Source organism: Oreochromis niloticus, linkage group LG11, assembly GCF_001858045.2.
Source record: "Oreochromis niloticus isolate F11D_XX linkage group LG11, O_niloticus_UMD_NMBU, whole genome shotgun sequence".
Lineage (NCBI taxonomy): Eukaryota > Metazoa > Chordata > Actinopteri > Cichliformes > Cichlidae > Oreochromis > Oreochromis niloticus.
This window is the reverse complement of record NC_031976.2, coordinates 38935557-38956395: the sequence shown is the minus strand read 5'-3', so window position 1 is coordinate 38956395 and position 20839 is coordinate 38935557. Positions and strand designations below refer to the sequence as shown.

The following is a 20839-nucleotide window of genomic DNA, read 5'->3' as shown; positions in this document are numbered from 1 at the left end:
CTGTGGCTCAGGTTGCTGGTGAGAATCGCTGGAGCCGGGGGCCACCATGTCTTCAGCTGCCGCCCAGCCTTTGGCCACAAGCACCAGTGGGAGAAGCTAAGGAGGAAGTGGAGGAGCTGAGGAAGCCAGTGTTCTGTGGTCTGCTCACTGGATCCGCTAGTCCAGCGATACCTGACATCAAACAGTTCAGCATGTATGAGGAACTCCTGAAAGCCACTGCTCGATTAATGCACAGGGCGGCTAATGACACCAGTCACCCTGATGCTGATGACTTTCAAAGGTGGCCCTACTTAGACATTCTCAGATGGAGAGCTTTCCGAGAAAATACAATGCAATACAATACAACTTTATTTGTATAGCACATTTAAGAAACCAGTGGTACACCAAAGTGCTTTACAATAAAAACAGGAAAATTAAGGCATGATTAAATAAAAGACTCCTTAGAGGGTCCTGGAGCCATTTTTCGACCACAGCGTTTTCTAGTATTAGGCCATTTTCACCGTGTTGAATAGAATATAGCCAAACTTTCCAAACATTTATTTTTTTATTTTGAATTACAGTCTGAGTTCATTAGATTATCTTAAAGTGGCTAAGCTACAAACCGCAATCCAGATTACGCCCTAGAGCCAAAAAACGCCCCATTGAAACCCATTATAAACGCTATTTTTCATTGCTCGATCATTACTACTAATTGAAGCGGCATTGTCCGACCTGCGGTGAGACGTTGCACTAGAGGCCTTAAAATTTTAATTTTTTTTATTTGTCCACTAGGTGGCGCCCTTGTTTCATTTTTGGGCACTCAGCAAAGTGAGGCCAGAAATTCAGTTTTGGAACACATCTTTCTGCTTTAAAAAGTGGGGAAAACGATTGGTATTGTGTGTCACTATTGATGACCTTTATATTTTTTAAAATATAAAGGTCTTTATGCCAAAAAAGAAAATTAAAAATGATTATTTAAATGTAGATCCAGTTGAATGACCCGGAAGTACATTGATGGGAAGCTAACAAACTGCTTTGTAAATACAGGGCATTTAGTAAAAAATTTGAGCTTCTGTCATCTCACACTGTCAATCGATCATGTAGAGACACCAATTATCTGCAAATTGTGACCGATGGAAAGACCCACAGGATGATTTTGACAAATTCACGGCCATGACAAAGCTCCGGAAGTGGCGTACAGAGCTGGACTCCGTGTGCGTCAAATTGCGCACAGTGAATGCTCCGCTCATGCTTTCTGAGACACGAAAAATGGTGATCTTTTCGTTTGAAAATAAGTATCGCTACATTAATGTTGCGTTTGATGGTTAAAACAAAAATGTATGAATTGTATAAATCTGAACGCCGGACGTGACGTCGACATGACGACGTCTTTCCGGTATTTATGTCCTCTGGGTAATCCTGGTCCGATCACGATGCTTTTGTCATATAAAACAGTCTGGATTTATAGTAAACGACACGAGATCACTTCTAAACGTCTGTGATAAGGTTGAACATCCAATCTTGGACACTTAAACCCGACCAGCCTGCACCGCCTCAACCCCCGCGGCCATGAGGCTAATCCGACGCACAGGCTTCGGTGGGTAACCAGGCTTCGGTGAGTAACCAGCCCTCTGCTCTTCTCTTGATATTTCAGTGCGTTGTGCTTGTATTAGTCTGCATGTGACAAAAAAAGAAGAACGAATCTTTCTTGCTATCGTGCTATGTGACCTGCCGTGCCAAATTAAATGTTGGAAAATGTTTTCCCAGCTACTGGGGCGCCGCTCGCTTCTGCATTCCCACGGGCCAGCTGGCTCAGCCAGACGCGCGACTTTCCCGATTCCCAGCAACATGCAAATGTTTATGTTCATCCTTGTAAAATAATAAGTGCTAATAAGCAGTTAACATAATCAAAAAGTGAAAACATGATCACCATTATATTACATTTACTGTGCTCCTAGAAAAAAATAGTGATAGCGGGGACCCAACCACTATGCCGCGGTGCTTGTCGAGACAGACCCGAGATAGGCACACTGATCCCCGCGCTGCTTCCGCGGCTAGGCCGGCTGATCGGGCGGGACCATTTTCTGCCCTTAGGGCTTTTAGAGGGTACATTTTTTAAAATCAACAGAAAATTATATATTTGTTTTCACGTGGTATCGTACGTGTGTGATGTGGACACAAAACTCGATCAGCCCGGGGCATACTGGAACCAGTATGCCCCGGGGCTGATCGAGAGAGACCCGCGGGAGGAAGGCTGCCTCTCCCGGCGTGCGGCAGCAGGCTGCTCGGGCGGGACCATTTTCTGCTCCTTGGAAAAAAAATAAAAGTGGATCGAAATGAATGTTGGTGCCAATCTTTGGACCATCCAAAGGCCTAATTATAATTACAATAAAATATAACTTCAAATGTATTTTATGGAAAATATTTAATTTTTTAGTTTTTTCCTCCTAAAAAAGCCGTGCGGTCATGTGACAAAACCGGGATATAAAGGGTTAAAATCCGAGAAATATAATTAAAACTTTATATGAATATTTCAAGGAGAAGTAGGTCTAAAAGATTGGCTAATTTAAAGTGGGAAAAAATATTAATATATAATATTTTTATAGCACTTTTTATGGCGTGGTCGATTTTTGGCTCTAGGACCTCATAAGGGGTACTTTTTTTAGGACTCTCCAAAGTACCACATATGTCATCAGGTTGAGGGCACTAATTATACAGGAATAAAAGGGAATATAAGAACAAAGTTACTAAGAACAGATATAGCTAAAAGATAAAGAGCATAAATAAGAAAAAATTGAACCAAATATAAAATAGGGACACTAACTAGATGGAAAAGCTATGTTAAATAAGTGAGTTTTTAAACAGGATTTAAAAGATAAAATGGAGTCTGACGCACGGATAGCGATAGGAAGGTTGTTCCACAGATTAGAAAATTCACATTACTTAAATCAGAGAAGCTGATTCCATCCAGTAGCAGGCTAATTACCCTCGCTCCTGACTATGACAAGGCTTCTGACTTGATTATAGTTGGAAGTCGACTCCGCAGATGCGAAAGCCTGAGCCCTGAGGTACTACATCCTGTACTTTAGAGCCCGCTCACGCAGTTACGAAGCTTCTAATCCAGCGATGTGACAATAAGCTTAACCACCCAGGAGCTTAGTTGCGCCGGAAATACTGGATCTTAAGGGGGAGAGAAGCAGTCAGAAGACATCAGCATCACTGTCCCGAATGAAAGAAGTGGAGAGGTCAACCAGATGTCCCGAAAATGGCAGATCTGCCGCCCTCAAGTTTGAGGCTCTTCCGACCTGCTTTCTATTTGACTGGAATGGACTGCTTCAGCCCTATGCTCATCAAAGTGGGTTGGCGCACAGAAAAGAGGTGGGGCATCCTTTTCAAATGTCTTACTACTCGAGCAGTTCACCTGGATCTGCTGGTAAACATGGATGTTGACTCCTTCTTGATGTCACTCAGACGGTTCATTGCCCGTAGAGGAAAGTTAGTTTAGTTTTTTGGGTTTTTTTTTTTTTAGTTTAATTATTTATATAGCACATTTAATTACAACAGGAGCATTGACCAAAGGGCTGTACAAGAATACAACATACGTAATAAAATAACTGTACAAGAATATAACATACCTAATAAAATAACTTAGAGTATTGATAGCAAACACCAAATATGAATTAACAAATAACTCTCATGCTGTATTAAAAGCCAGTAAATAAAAATGTGTTTTAAGATAAGATTTTAAAAAGATTGACAGTAGGAGCCTGTCTGATGTATAGGGGTATATTATTCCACAGCTTAGGCGCTATGACTGCACATGCTTGATCGCCTCTACTTGATCTAAGAGATCTGAGCGGGGTATAACTCTGCAAGAGGTCAGACAAACACCCGGGAGCCTGTTCTTTCAGGGCTCTGTAGGTCAACAATAAAATTTTAAAATTAATTCTGAAGTGGACAGGGAGCCAATGAAGAGAGGCAAGCACCGGGGAAATGTGTTCACATCTTTTCGTACGTGTCAGAAGACGAGTTGCAGCTTTCTGGACTAACTACAGCCTTGCCAGGCAGATCTGGCTAACTCCAGCATATAAGGAGTTACAATAATCTAGCTGGGATATAATAAAAGCATGAATCGCCCGTTCAAAGTTTTTAAAAGATAAAAATGATCTTACCTTAGATAAAAGCCTCAGTTTGAAGAAAGACCGCTGTACGACTGAGCTAATCTGTTTTTCAAAAGTGAAATTGCTGTCAAATATAACCCCCAAATCTTTGGCATCCGATTTGACATATGGCTAAAGACTGTGCAGGTTAAAATTAGAGAAGCTGGAATAGCCACTTGGTCCAAAAATTATCACTTCGGTTTTGTTCTCAAAGCCCTTTGAACTCCTTTCAGACCAAGGTACCAACTTTCGAGGTGCAAGTAAAGAACTACATGAAGCCTTCAACGCCCTAACGCCAGATCTTAGACAGCAACTGGCGGCAGAACAGATCCGATTCTGTTTCAATCCACCCAGTGCTCCACACTTTGGAGGGTCTTGGGAGAGAGAGGTGCGATCTGTGAAAATCGCTCTGCGCACCACGTTGGGAGCACAGATGGTGTCAGAGGAAGTGCTGAGGACCATCTTGCTTGAGGTAATAATGATAATAAAAATACATTTTATTTGAAAGTGCCTTTCAAAACACTCAAGGACACTGTACACAGCAGAATAATAAGGTGGAGAGTATCCTCAACTCCAGGCCTTTGGGTTATGTTTCTTCAGACATTGCAGACCCAGATCCCATCACGCCCTATTCTTTGTTGATGGGGTGGCTGGATTGCTCTCTGCCACAAGTGTTCCAGAATCCGAACTGCTCAGTCGTAAGAGGTGGAGACACACTCAAGTCCTGGCTGACCAATTCTGGAAGCACTTCATACGGCATTTTATGCCCACCTTGCAACCACGGCAGAAATGGCACAAGGAAACAGACAACATTGCAGTTGGATCTGTGGTCCTCATCATTGATCAGCAGACCCCAAGAGCGCTCTGGCAAGTAGGAACTGTGAAAACTACCTTACCGGGGGCCGATGATCATGTCAGAGCTGCAGTCGTTCAAGTAAAGGACCGAACTTACACTCGCCCGGTGGCACGGCTTATCAGGTTGCCCGTTCTACCCCGGGATTCTGCTTAGGTGCAGAGGACATTCCATCAAGGTCAAATTTGTACACCAAATTCGGGAGCAACTGTACAAAAGGGTTAGGGTTGTGTATGGGATTTCCCATGCCCCCTGAATGCACCATAGGTGTGCATGTCCGCAGCTTCAGTTCAGAGACAAACGGCAGCCGAAACAGTGTAAAGTTGCCTTCAGTGCATAGTTGTATGCGGTGTGTTAATGCATAATGTCTGACTTTAAGTTTATGTAACCAGTCTGAAGTAATATGTCAGCTTATTTACTTCTATACTGTATTTGAGTACCCCTCAGCTGTATCTTTATGTTTATTATGTAATTTGATTTCTAATTGATTTGTATCATTATGCTTTGTCTCCAGAAACCACACACACACACTCTTGCCCACCTGCGGGCACATTCTCAATTGGAAACACAAAGAATGACAACTTTATTCCTGGACTCTGCCTGTTTGTTCCTCTCATATCTGAACATTTGCAAGTGTTCTGACCCGACACTCTGAAGCGATTGCTGCCAGCTCAGATTTCTTTAACCCTTCTAAACACTTGTATTGTAAATCGATCTTTATGTTAGCTTTGATTTAAACTCCACTATGGAGACAGACGACCTGTATGAGGTAAATGATTCAAAGTCTTTTCATTGATTTCTCTGTGATTGTGTAACTATGGCCTCCTCCTGCCTTCAGTCAGCACAGCTGAAAGTGAAATATTAAAGCTTTTTATTGTCAGGACTCAGTGTTATACTCAGGATGAGCACACATAAAGGACACACACAGTGTCTGTATGATGTAGTTACAGTTTGTATTCAATGTGTTGCAGCTGCAGGATCATCAGCTGAAGGATTTGATGTGGAGGAAACAGAGAAAGGTCAGTGTCCAGAAAACACATCAATCAATAAATACACTCATTGATATGAAGAAGATGAAGAATTACTGAATGAAACAGAACTGGATCATTTCCTCACACTTTGATAGTTTTCCATCAAATATGAGTTCATGTTAACAAGTTTAATGTTGTTATTAATCCAACTTACAAGGATCATCAGAATGAAATCAAAGTATCAGTTATTTCAAAGTGTCTGATTATTAACACTGATGTTAAATCAGTCATGAATGAACCTTTTAATATTTCTTTTCTGTCAGAGAAACACTCTGAGGATGAACGTTGGCCTGCACTGATCCACAAAGTGAGTCATGTCACATCTGTCTGACTTCAGATCATCCAGCTTTCATTTCATAAATACAGGATAGAAATCTTCAATAGAAACAAATGATTTGATTTTTATTGGAAAAGTCAAAGTTTGATAAGTTCAGTGTGTGCAGTGAGGTCGGTCTGCAGCAGGTCAGAAAAGTCCTGAACTTGTTAACAGAAGCAGAATAATTGTTAATCAGCTGTTTGTGATCATTGTGACAAATATGACCAATGACATCATCACCTCATGTGATGGATGATGTCATCTAAACACATCTACATTTCTAAAGTGTTGATGAGAAAACAAACAGACCTGAAAGTGAGAAATGTCACATTTATCTCATGAACATTTTCTTTGAATTTTCCAGGTAGAAACGATGGAGTCTGTTATTGAGCTGCTGCTGGAAACTCTGGATGGTCTGAATGAGCAGGAGCTAGAGAAGTTCAACAAGACCCTGCGACAAATTCATTTTCACAAATATTACTCGGACTTCTCATGGATGCCGTACAGGGGGACAGACCTGCAGGACACAGTGTTTCTGATGGTGCAGACTTACGGCCAACAGTCAGTGGAGAAGACCATGGAGGTCTTAAAGGAGATGAAGAGGACTGATCTGGCTCAGAGGCTGTCAGACTGCAGCTCACTGCCTCGAAGTAAGACAACAAAATCAAAACTCATTCAAATCATAAAACAGTTTTTATGTCTCATAAACGTCTAAGTAAAGTCTTCTTTGACTTTATAAATAATATTATTTGTAATGAACACAAAAGAAAACTCACCTTTAAAACATATTTTATGACTGTTCTGGAAAATTATATTTAAATAAATATATAAAAATGAGACCATATTAAATAAAAATAATTTGTGAGGAGTAAAAATGACTCCTTCATACTGTTTATTGTTGCTGAGGAGGTTTCAGTGTCATTCTGCATATTGTCCATTTTTCCAAAGTCCTATTTCCTGAATAATTGTCAGTTAGTTGTTAAATGTGTTTGTCATGAGTGACTTTGAGCACTTTTCTCCTCAGAGAAACACTCTGTGGATGAACAACGCTCTGCACTGATCCACAAAGTGAGTCATGTCACATCTCTGATTCAGTACAAGACAGCAGGCTGAAAGTCAGAGTACTAAAGTATCATCAGTTCTCATGTTGAGTCATTTTTCTCATGATTTCTGCTGGATGTTTGTGACAAACTGAAGCTTCATTCAGTTTGACTTCTTCAGCAGTAATTTTCTCCAACACTAATGTCAGGATGTCTTTACCACTGAGGATGAGCTGAGGAAGTGTCAGCATGTACATTTGTCCTTCAACAGGACAGAGAAATCTGAAAACATCAAACACTTTCAGATTAAACAGGAAACTTTATTCTACTTACAAATTTTTTAATAAAGAATGAAATATCATCTGATGTCATGGAAATATTCTTAATAGATTTATTTCAGTTTTTATCTGCACAATATGAGAGAAAAACTGCAGCCTGTAAATAAATAGAAAAACTTTGCCAACCCATAAAAGTGGATCAGAGTTTCATAGTTTCTTAATTTTTTTTATTAACATCCCGCAATTAGTAAATAGGTGTTTGTGTTTGGCTAAATAAATAAACATATGACCCCATGTTTGTGTTGACTGTTCCAGGCGGCAACAATTGCAGCTGTTAAACATCTGCTTTTAGAAACTTTGAATGATTTGAGTGATGAGGAGCTCGAGAAATTTGAGAGGTTCCTACAGATAATTTTTCCTCAAAGGATGTCATATTCCTATTGGAGGTTAAATCCATTAACCAGAGCAGATATAATGAATCTGATGGTGGATGAACTTGGTCAGCAGTCTGTGGAGGTGACCAGAGAAGTTTTCATGTCCATGAACAGAACTGATCTGGTGCAGAAGTTACCAGAGAGCAGCTCAGCATCCAGAGGTAAGACCAACATGCATGAGTGTAAACTCTGTGTCATCAATAGGTTTTTGTGTTGGTGGTGTCATGGTGGTGCAGTGGTTAGCACTGTCTCCTCACAGCATGAAGGTTGTGTGTTTGAGCCTCCTGGTTGGCTGGAACCTTTCTGTGTGGAGTTTGCATGTTCTCCCTGTGCCTGCAGGCTTTTCCTCAGAGTGCTCTGGTTTCCAGTCCAAACACATGCTTGTTGGCTTTATTGCTGCTTCTAAATTAAATGTGGGTGTGAAAGGTTGTCTGTCTTTTTAAAACCTGAGGTGGACAGGTGTACCCTCTCTCATTATCACAGCTGGGAACCCCCAGTTACTTTGGTTTGACTGGATGGAGGGTTTATTTGTTGGGTTCTTATGTCATTTTATTTAGTTTCACATAATTTTCTCTTTTAAATCATCTGTATCTTCTGAAGGCTGATTCTACTTGGATGTGTGACGATGTTTGAATCCTCAGAGTTGATGGTAAATGTCTTTCCTCCTCAGAGAAACACTCTGTGGATGAACATGGAGCTGCACTGTTGAAGAGAGTGAGTGTGACTTTAACTCAGCTTTCATTCAGTAGATTCAGGCTGTAAATCATCCTCATCTTGAACATTATACATGATGAAACAGACAAAGCATCTTTGAAACTGGATGCTTCTCACAGTGTTAATGTGGAGCTCTGCAGCAATAATGTTTCCACTGATGACAGAGTGAAGGATCTACTACTGAAGATAAAACCAGGAAATGTCATCTTTAGATTTTTCTTTGTCTTTAAAATGCAGCAGCACTATAAAACTATAACCGGGTGGCTGTAGCTCAGGAGGTAGCGCAGGTCACCTACTGATTGGAAGGTTGGTGGTTTGATCCTTGGCTCCTCCAGTCTGCATGTCAAGTATCCTTGGGCAAGATACTAACCCCAAGTTGCTCTCCGATGCATCCGTCGGAGTACGAATGTGTGTGAATGTACTTAGATAGCACTGAGTATAGATAAAGTGCTTGTGTGATTGGGTGAAAGTGGCATGTTGTATAGAGCGCTTTGAGTACTCCGGGAGAGTAGAAAAGCGCTCCATTTACCATTACCATTTAAAATTCTTCAACATCAAAAGTCATTAAATATTTATTACTGCAATTCTTATGCTCACTTTAATTTTATAAAATCATAACACAAACATTCAGTTAGAGAAATGAGAACATTTAGATTTTATTCCTGATGGAGAGGGAGTCGTGTTTTGTTATGATACCAAAGTTTTGCAGACACATAAAAACACTTGATGAAGACAGCGAAGTAAACATCATCAGTGCCACAGATTTTACCAGATGTTCCTTCAGTGATCATTCTGAAAAAAATATAGATAATTCTAAAGATTTATGTTTATTTCATTAAAATTTTATACGGCTTCACAACTGCATTTTCAACTTGATCCTGATTTTGTCTTTACAAAGTAAAAGGAGCGTGATTGAATCATATTGAAAGTACAAAGTGGAGAGAATTAAGGTCCTCGCCCCCAACACACACACACACACACACACACACACACACACACACACACACACACACACACACACACACACTGTAAATACATGAATTAAAAAAAAGAGGTGGAAGAAGAGAAAGGAGAATTGTACAGATGTGGAAATCTTCTGTTTACATGACAGCACAGCTTTCTGTCACAATAATTAATACTGAATAAAATAATTCTCTAATATTCTACATGTCTACTTCAGAGACACTGAGGAAGTTCAAAGAAATCAATCTTTAAATCTCCCAACAGTGAAATGACAGTAACTTAATAAATCCTTTGTATTTTTCAGGGAGAAGCACTGACGGCTGTTAGAAACATTCTTGTGGAAATCCTGAGACATTTGAATCAAAAGGATCTCGAGGAATTCAATTTGTTGCTGCAGTTCATACGATTCAAAATGGGCCTGCCACAAATACAGATATATACAAAGATGATAGATGAACTAGTGAAAAAAATGGTGGGTGAACTTGGTCAGCAGTCTGTGGAGGTGATCAAGGAGGTTTTAACAGACATGCAGAGAACTGATCTGGTGCAGAGGCTGTCAGAGAGCAGCTCAGGACTCAAAGGTAAGAGAAAATAATCTGTCAGAGTTTCTGTAATAACTTTAATACATTTTATTTATTCATTAAAGTTTATTTAATCAGGAAAAGATAAACTTGTGACATTCAAAATCTCTTTAACGAGGGTTTTTTGGCCAAGAAGGATAGCAGTATGCTCATAAATTACATAAATTTATAAACAACTCCATACATCAGATATCATGTGATTATTCTTAACTGTATGTGGAAGTATTTTAAATATAATATCACACATTACAGTAAAAAATAAATCTAAAGAATTCAATTCAATTTTATTTATATAGCACCAAATCACAACAGCAGTCTCCTCAAGGCGCTTTATATTGTACAGTAGATACAGAGAAAAACCCAACAATCATATGACCCCCTATGAGCAAGCACTTTGGCGACAGTGGGAAGGAAAAACTCCCTTTTAACAGGAAGAAACCTCCGACAGAACCAGGCTCAGGGAGGGGCGGGGCCATCTGCTGTGATTGGTTGGGGTGAGAGAAGGAAGACAGGATAAAGACATGCTGTGGAAGAGAGACAGAGATTAATAACAGATATGATTCGATGCAGAGAGGTCTATTAACACATAGTGAGTGAGAAAGGTGACTGGAAAGGAAAAACTCAATGCATCATGGGAATCCCCGGCAGCATTCGTCTATTGCAGCATAACTAAGGGAGGATTCAGGGTCACCTGGTCCAGCCCTAACTATATGCTTTAGCAAAAAGGAAAGTTTGAAGCCTAATCTTGAAAGTAGAGATAGTGTCTGTCTCCCGAATCCAAACTGGAAGCTGGTTCCACAGAAGAGGGGCCTGAAAACTGAAGGCTCTGCCTCCCATTCTACTTTTAAATACTCTAGGAACAACAAGTAGGCCTGCAGTGCAAGAGCGAAGTGCTCTAATAGGGTGATATGGTACTACAAGGTCATTAAGATAAGATGGGGCTGTCACGGTTCTGGGTCATTTTTGACCCAGCTTTTTCTGTTACTGTTTTGGGTGGGTTTTTGAGTTGTGCTGGTTTGATTTTGTATTAAGGGTTATTCTTGGTTTTGTTCTCTTTACATTATTTGGTGTTCTGGCCTTTAGTTTAAGTCACTGTCTTCTCTGTTTTATGTGTCATATTCTTCCTCTCTCTCTCAGTCTCAAGTTGGCGTTTTTGTAATTTGTTTCTTATTTTCTGTTTTACTTTGAAAGTTCATGTCTCATGTCAGTGTGTTCAGTTTTACGTTAACCTAATTTTCCCAGCTGTGTCTCCCTCCTGTTGCCCATTCCCTGATTACTCCCCTGTGTATATAAGCCCTGTGTTTTCCTGTGCTCTCTGTCACGTCGTACCCTCAACCTTTGTCTCCTGTTCAGTATTTCTTTTCCAGTGTTTCAGTCCTTAGTTCCTCTCTCCACAGTTTTGTTTGTTTTTTGGTGAGTTTATTGAGTAAGAGATTTTTTCCCAGCAATAAAGCTGCACTTTAATTTTTACTTCCGTGTTTGAGTCCTGCATTTTGGGTCCACCACTCCTGCCTACCTGCCACACAGCCAACCATGACAGAACGACGCATCCAGTACATGGACCCAGCGGGCTTATCCCGGGAGCACGACCTGTCCCACATCCAAGGACTGATGATGCGGATTTCCACCACCTCAGACATCAAGGCTAGGATGATAGCCTCGATGGCCTTTATTCCTATCTTAAAGAAAAACTGTCATTTTCGCCAGCTCCCGGAAGTGACGGGCCTGGTTAAGGAGCTGCAACGAGCCTGGGACACACTACAGGTCCAGGAGCTAGCAGACCTTGTCCAGTCCCGGCGATCCACACAGCAACAGCAGAGCAAGGATCTCTCTGCAGCACAGCAGCAGCAACCACCGCCAAGGAAAGGTATGTCTAAGCCGCTACCACAGAGTTCTTCTCCCTTCACGTCCTGCTCCGACCACCATTCGCCAGCCTCATTCCTGGCAGCGATGCTTTCAGAGGATGAGGAGTAGGCCTGCATCTCTTCACCATCACTGGTTTCCTCCAGCACTTCCGTTCCCTCGTCTGGAAGGAAACGACGGCTGCGCCACCGGCGCTCACACCACAGCCGGACTTCAGGAGGTCAAAGCAGCCGGCTGTGGTGAGTGAAAAGGACACTTTATTTGTTTCTTTGGACCATGGGACTATTTATTCTGGGGCTATATTTTTTTCTATCAGCTGCCCAGCCTGAAGCTCAGCTAGCTGCCCAGCTGTCCCAAGTTCAGTCTCCTGCAGCTCAGTCGACCTCAGTGCACTCTCCTGTGTTGTAGGCACCTCAGCTATTAGCACGGCCTGCACCTCAGCCATCAGCTCCACAGTCTATTCAGCCACCATCTTCACCCACTCATTTTCAGGAGGGGGATAGAATGCTATCTGTCACCTCCTGCATCGCCTGCAGTGCCTTCATCAGGGGCTTCCACGCCATCGCCTGCAGTGCCACCACCCGCAGCTGCCACGCTGCCGCCTGGCTCTGCAGCTGCCACCTGGTCCTGCCTCTGCCTCACCTGGTCCTGTGGTTGCTACACCTCACCTCTGCCAGACACTTTCCAGGCCTCTAGCTGGACGTCATCGCCGTCGAGGGCGGCCTCCGGACCCGCTCTGTCGCCGCCGCCACTGCCTCCCGCGTGGTCGGCCTCCGGACCCGCTCGGTCGCCGCCGCAGCCGTCAGCACGGTCGGTCACCTGAACTGCTTTGTCGCTGCCGCAGCCTTCTCCGCGGTTGGCCTCCGGACCTGCCTCGTCGTCGCCGCGGTCAGCCTCCGGACCTGCCTCGTCGTCGCCGCTGCCTTCCCCGCGGTCGGCCTCCAGACCCCTTTTGTCTCTGTCGCTGGCCTCTGGTTCGGCCACCTGAACGTTCTCAGTGGACTTTGTTTTGGTTAGACTCCGATAATAATGAATTACAGTAGTCCAGCCTGGAAGTAATAAATGCGTGAACTAGTTTTTCAGCATCACTCTGAGACAGGATATTTCTAACTTTAGAGATGTTGCACAAATGGAAGAAAGCAGTCTTACATATTTGTAAATCAAAACCTGTCAGAAACTCACAACAAGAACTGCATAATATAAACTTTATTATCTTAAAATGAAAGAATTTGTTTTCTTTGAATGTTTTTGGACAGACGTTGATAAATTAACACATTCAGGTTGTACAAACACAATAAAATTAAACAGATTTGTTTTCATATTTCACTGTGTTAAAGTAAAAATATTCAGGTTATTGAATCAGTGACTTTCTTTAGTAAATGTTGTTTTAAAGCTCTTTGAACTTCTTTACTTTGTTTCATAGAATTTTTGCATTTTGAGCTGATTAATATCAGTCTTGTATTGTAAATCGATCTTTATGTTAGCTTTGATTTAAACTCCACTATGGAGACAGACGACCTGTATGAGGTAAATGATTCAAAGTCTTTTCATTGATTTCTCTGTGATTGTGTAACTATGGCCTCCTCCTGCCTTCAGTCAGCACAGCTGAAAGTGAAATATTAAAGCTTTTTATTGTCAGGACTCAGTGTTATACTCAGGATGAGCACACATAAAGGACACACACAGTGTCTGTATGATGTAGTTACAGTTTGTATTCAATGTGTTGCAGCTGCAGGATCATCAGCTGAAGGATTTGATGTGGAGGAAACAGAGAAAGGTCAGTGTCCAGAAAACACATCAATCAATAAATACACTCATTGATATGAAGAAGATGAAGAAGATGAAGAATTACTGAATGAAACAGAACTGGATCATTTCCTCACTTTGATAGTTTTCCATCAAATATGACTTCATGTTAACAAGTTTAATGTTGTTATTAATCCAACTTACAAGGATCATCAGAATGAAATCAAAGTATCAGTTATTTCAAAGTGTCTGATTATTAACACTGATGTTAAATCAGTCATGAATGAACCTTTTAATATTTCTTTTCTGTCAGAGAAACACTCTGAGGATGAACGTTGGCCTGCACTGATCCACAAAGTGAGTCATGTCACATCTGTCTGACTTCAGATCATCCAGCTTTCATTTCATAAATACAGGATAGAAATCTTCAATAGAAACAAATGATTTGATTTTTATTGGAAAAGTCAAAGTTTGATAAGTTCAGTGTGTGCAGTGAGGTCGGTCTGCAGCAGGTCAGAAAAGTCCTGAACTTGTTAACAGAAGCAGAATAATTGTTAATCAGCTGTTTGTGATCATTGTGACAAATATGACCAATGACATCATCACCTTATGTGATGGATGATGTCATCTAAACACATCTACATTTCTAAAGTGTTGATGAGAAAACAAACAAACCTGAAAGTGAGAAATGTCACATTTATCTCATGAACATTTTCTTTGAATTTTCCAGGTAGAAACGATGGAGTCTGATATTGAGCTGCTGCTGGAAACTCTGGATGCTCTGAATGAGCTGGAGCTCAGCAAGTTCATCTGGACCCTGGAACAAACTGATCAGAAACTTTTCTCAGACTTCTCATGGATGTCATACATGAGGACAGACCTGCAGGACACAGTGTTTCTGATGGTGCAGACTTACGGCCAACAGTCAGTGGAGACGACCATGGAGGTCTTAAAGGAGATGAAGAGGACTGATCTGGCTCAGAGGCTGTCAGACTGCAGCTCACTGCCTCGAAGTAAGACAACAAAATCAAAACTCATTCAAATCATAAAACTAATTCTATGACATGTCTCATAAATGTCTAAGTAAAGTCTTCTCTAACTTTATAAATAGTATTATTTGCAATAAACACAAAAGAAAACACATCTTTAAAACATGTTTTTTGAGGGGTCTTTGACCCAGACTCTTGAGTTTTTATTATTATTGTACTTTGATTGTGCCTTTATTTATCATTTCTAGTCCCTTGGTTTGTTTGTCAGAGTTGTGCCTTCTGGTTTCTGTTCTGTGCTCCATAGTTGCTGTATCCCCGTGTCAAGTCTGCGTATCTGTGTTATGTTTCCTGTTTTACTTTGAAGATCCGTGTCTTATGTTAATGTATCTCGTTTCGCTTCCCCAGTTTCGTTAGAACCGTTTGGACTCAATCTACACGTTTGCTCTTTTCCTTAAAATCACTTGGGAAAACACTATTTCACGTCCTTAAAGTGCTGGTTACGGTTCGGGATAAGGTTAAGTTTAGGGCTGCAATACAGGGCTTGACCGTCTATTACCGCGGGACCGTCATTCCACTGGATTTTATCCATAACCCGGCGCATACCATAAGAACGTTCCTCAGAAACGCTGCGGGACGTGAGAAAACGTCGGGATGTTACGACTCGGGAGTGAGAACGGGCTCCTTATCGTGCTGTGTGTTCTGTCTGTCAGCCTGTTGGATTTTGTAGTTTTCAGTTTAGTTTTTTGGTTTTGTTTTACAATAAATCTAAGTTTGAGTTTACCTTCCATCTCCATTTCACCACTCCTGTCTGCACACAGCCGTAACACGACAATTTTATGACTGTACTAGAAAAATATATTTAAATAAATATATAAAAATGAGACCAGATTAAATTTAAATATTTTATGAGAAGGAGTAAAAATGACTCCTTCATAATGCACGCTCAATCATCCAGGTAAGTAAATCTCCAAAGTTTCGTCACTCATCCAAGTGACTGTTTCAGTCTCAGCTGACTGCAGGTTTCCCCAAACCTTATAAACAGTACATTTGCATAATGACTGAAACCAGCCCACTGAAGGAACAATGGGCTGGGAGGTCAGTTCCTTCATCATGATTATGCAGATACTCATGACCATTGATCAACAACCACTGATGAATGGCCATGAGTACCATTCACAGAGAGTTGGGGAATGGCTGCAATCACAGCATTGTAAGATGGTGATAGATGTACCCTTAGGCCCCCTCCTCCTTCCTACCCTGGAACACCACCAAGCCATTGGTTCAGGTATGTGGATGACACCTGGGTGAAAATCAAATCTCAGGATGTACTACATCTCACGGATCACATTAACTTGGTGGACCGACACATCAAATTCACCAGGGAGGATATGAAAAGTGGCAGGTTAGCCTTCTTAGACTGTGAGATTTCCATCAGTAATGGGGGACATCTAAAAGCTGACGTGTACCGTAAACCTACGCATACGGATCAGTATCTAAGGTTTGACTCTCATCATCCACTGGAGCACAAACTGGGTGTCATCAGGACGCTACAACACAGAGCGAACACCATCCCCACTGACACAGCGGCCAGGGAGGCAGAAGAACAGCACATCAAGAAGGCCCTGAGTAAATGTGGTTATCCCAGCTGGACTTTTGTCAAAGCTGGGAAGGCACCTAAAGAAAGCTCCAGCCGATCCAGGAGAGAAGGACAACCGCTGCCTAAACGAAAACCTGTAGTGATCCCATATGTGTCAGGAGTATCGGAACAGTTGAGCCGCATTTTTTCTAAACACCGGGTCTCTGTGGCTTTTAAACCCCAAAATACGCTGCGCCAAAAACTGGTCCACCCCAAGGATCGGGTCCCCCGACACAAACAGAGTAACATAGTGTACGCTGTTAAGTGCCAGGAGGATTGCCAGGATTTATACATCGGGGAAACCAAACAACCTCTAGCAAAGCGGATGGCACAACACAGAAGAGCAACCTCATCAGGCCAGGACTCTGCAGTTTATTTACACCTACAGGCCAGTGGACACTCTTTCAACGATGAGGATGTACACATCCTGGACAGGGAGGAACGCTGGTTTGAGGGCGGAGTCAAGGAGGCCATTTACGTGAAAAGGGAAAGACCAACTCTGAATCGAGGAGGGGGCCTAAGGGTCCATCTGTCACCATCTTACAATGCTGTGATTGCAGCCATTCCCCAACTCTCTGTGAATGGTACTCATGGGCACTGATCAATGGCTGTTGATCAATAGTCATGAGAATTTGCATAATTATAATGAAGGAACTGACCTCACAGCCCATTGTTCCTTCAGTGAGCTGGTTTCAGTCATTATGCGAATGTACTGTTTTTAAGATTTGGGGAAACCTGCAGTCAGCTGAGACTGAAGAAGTCACCTGGATGAGTGACGAAACGTTTCTCCCACAAAACGCTACGTCCAGATGAACAGAATCAACTTTTGGAGACTCCTTCATACTGTTTATTATTGCTGAGGAGGTTTCAGTGTCATTCTGCATATTGTCCATTTTTCCAAAGTCCTATTTCCTGAATAATTGTCAGTTAGTTGTTAAATGTGTTTGTCATGAGTGACTTTGAGCACTTTTCTCCTCAGAGAAACACTCTGTGGATGAACGACGCTCTGCACTGATCCACAAAGTGAGTCATGTCACATCTCTGATTCAGTACAAGACAGCAGGCTGAAAGTCAGAGTACTAAAGTATCATCAGTTCTCATGTTGAGTCATTTTTCTCATGATTTCTGCTGGATGTTTGTGACAAACTGAAGCTTCATTCAGTTTGACTTCTTCAGCAGTAATTTTCTCCAACACTAATGTCAGGATGTCTTTACCACTGAGGATGAGCTGAGGAAGTGTCAGCATGTACATTTGTCCTTCAACAGGACAGAAATCTGAAAACATCAAACACTTTCAGATTAAACAGGAAACTTTATCATGCTTAAAAATATTTAATAAAAAATAAAGATCATCTGAAATCAGGGAAATATTCTAGATGTATTTCAGTTTTATTTCAGTGGTTTTCACAATTGTTGATAAACTGTAGACAATATAACAGCTTGATTTTAAAAATTAATATGTGACCCCATGATTGTGTTGATTGTTCCAGGTCGCAACAATGGCAGCTGTTAAGAATCTGCTTTTAGAGAATTTGAATGAGCTGAACAACAATGAGCTCCAGAAATTTATGAGGTTCCAACAGATATTTTTTCCTCAAATGAATGTGTCGTATTCCTACTGGAGATTAAATCCATCAGTCAGAGCAGATACAATGAAGAGGTACCAGTATATAAACAGGACAGACGATCTTGTGGATCTGATGATGGATGAACTTGGTCAGCAGTCTGTGGAGGTGACCAGAGAAGTTTTCATGTACATGAACAGAACTGATCTGGTGCAGAAGTTACCAGAGAGCAGCTCAGCATCCAGAGGTAAGACCAACATGCATGAGTGTAAACTCTGTGTCATCAACAGGTGTTTGTGTTGGTGGTGTCATGGTGGTGCAGTGGTTAGCACTGTCTCCTCACAGCATGAAGGTTGTGTGTTTGAGCCTCCTGGTTGGCTGGAACCTTTCTGTGTGGAGTTTGCATGTTCTCCCTGTGCCTGCAGGCTTTTCCTCAGAGTGCTCTGGTTTCCAGTCCAAACACATGCTTGTTGGCTTTATTGCTGCTTCTAAATTAAATGTGGGTGTGAAAGGTTGTCTGTCTGTTTAAAACCTGAGGTGGACAGGTGGACCCTCTCTCATTATCACAGCTGGGAACCCCCAGTTACTTTGGTTGGACAGGATGGAGGGTTTATTTATAGGGTTCTTATGTCATTTTATTTAGTTCAATCAATCAATCAATCAATCAATCAATCAATCCAAGCTTTATTCGCCACATGCAGGTTGCCCTGCAGTGAAATGGGACGCCCCCCGACCTTACACACACAACACAGACATTACATGGGGATACAAGTCGGAGATCGGTAGCGTTACAGAAAAGAAACACTGAAATGTATGTTACAATGGGAAAGTACAAGAGGGAAAAAAGAGACCTCTGCTCATGCTGTGCTCCCGTGGTAGGACAGCATGGGAACAGGAAACAAAAAAACTCCTCTGCACAAAAAGCACATAAATGTCCACAACACAACATTATGAAGGAGTAGCGGTTTTAGATACAGGTGACACGGGCGGTTGCCCGGGGCGGCATCACGGGCATCGGCAAAAAAAAAAAAAAAAGGCTCGTACTCATGCTGCTCCGACATCATGCCAGCGCATATTGGGAATGGCATAGGCACCGATCGGTTTTCTATCGCCCATTTGCTGGGAGTAAGGCCGCCCTCCGTTTGCAAGGTGCGCCTGCTGCTTGCAGTACAGGGAGGAGAGGGCGGGGCGGCGGGGGATTCTCTGGCTGGCTGGAGCAGCATCTAATAATCGCAAAATAAAACAAAATAAAAACAAACCAACAAACACGAAAACACCAGACATTATGATACAGACTTATAATTTGCACCGATGTTTTTTTGAAATTCTATACACGAAAAGTGAGCGCGAGAGCCCTCGGTGCGCCTGCGTGCTGCTGAAGTCAAAGTAAACTTTATTGTCATCTCCGCTACATACAGTCCAGGATATAGAGAGACGAGACGACGAGGCTCCAGTTACAGCAGTGCAAATAAACGAACAATAAATATAGTAGAGTAAGAAAATAAATATACACTTTAGGACTCGGGGTAAAGGGATCAATAACAATTTAAAATTTATAATTTACAGTTTGATGATTTAAAGTCTCACACACAACCCGTCGAAAGGGGAGGGAGACCTGCTGCTTCCAAATAGAGCACATTTCATCCATAATGTTGTAAATCCAAGCCCATTATGTATTCACGATTTGAATCCTGGGTTGTGTGAAATCCCAGAAATGCACCCTAGACAAAGTTAATCTGTGAACTAAGGTGTGGGTCTGTTAGGTTATGTTGTGGTGATTCTCGGGTTGGGGGATGGGTGTTCATACTGGAGTGTAAAATTATAACCAATGGAAGATGGACAAGAAAAGTTCAAAGCCATCAGGTGCTCAGTTTAGAAAAAAGAGAAAAGAAGAGGAGGAGAAACGAGCAAAAGATCCAGGTAACCAGATGTGTCATTGGATAATGGCAGGTCATCCTGAAACAATCAGAATCAGAATACTTTATTAATCCCTAAGGAAATAATGTGGATTACAGTTGCCCCAAGAAGAAATGGTAAAAATAGTAACAGTAACAGACTAAACTCCAAACAATACATCATGTTACAGATTTTAATATTAATTAGTCATTGTTAATTGTTGATTTGTCCTGTTCTCATTGTATGACGAATTATGATGTCTCTTTGGTAGCCGTTTGCATACTATGCATACTCTCTCTCTCTTCATATGTGTGTGTGGACAACAGTTTTATGTTAAATCCTTAACATGTTTTGTTTGTTTGTGTGTGTGTGTGTGTGGGGGGGGCAGAGGGAGTGTTCGCCCAGGGCGCCAAACAGGCTAGGACCGCCACTGTTATGAAGGACATAACAAGCCACAGGGTTGGGTAGTGGGTGAGGAGTAGTCCGAAGTGAACACAGCAGCCGCCCTGCCCAGCACTGCCATTCCAGCGCAGGCTCAGACCCGCCGTGTTCCCCCGCAGGAAACAAGCATCGAAGGCGTTTGGAAAGGGAGGGGGGATGAGTGTGTGCATATCAGTGTGTGTGTGTGTGTGTGTGTGTGTGTGTGTGTGTGTGTGTGTGTCCATAGTTCAGCTGAGACAGTGTCCTTCGCCCTGCCAGGCTAAGTAAACAGTCTTCCAGCCAACCCAGGTGGCCTTGCATGGAATGGGAAGAACAGTCTAAACACAGTTGTTATCAGGGAGTTTTTGTTCAGCT

The 20839-nt window shown here is 42.0% G+C and overlaps 1 protein-coding gene across 1 annotated transcript in view; it reads left to right on the top strand.

The window, feature by feature from the left end:
- Positions 1–20839, top strand: part of LOC100692820 (uncharacterized) — a 60745-nt gene that overhangs the window by 36440 nt on the left and 3466 nt on the right. Inside the window, exons 18-29 of the mRNA XM_025911149.1 lie at positions 5964–6011; positions 6287–6330; positions 6704–6989; positions 7364–7407; positions 7973–8252; positions 8762–8805; positions 10073–10349; positions 13942–13989; positions 14272–14315; positions 14689–14971; positions 17563–17606; positions 18074–18395. Coding sequence (XP_025766934.1) covers positions 5964–6011; positions 6287–6330; positions 6704–6989; positions 7364–7407; positions 7973–8252; positions 8762–8805; positions 10073–10349; positions 13942–13989; positions 14272–14315; positions 14689–14971; positions 17563–17606; positions 18074–18395 — 1764 coding nt within the window. The remainder of the gene's footprint in view (positions 1–5963; positions 6012–6286; positions 6331–6703; positions 6990–7363; positions 7408–7972; positions 8253–8761; positions 8806–10072; positions 10350–13941; positions 13990–14271; positions 14316–14688; positions 14972–17562; positions 17607–18073; positions 18396–20839) is intronic.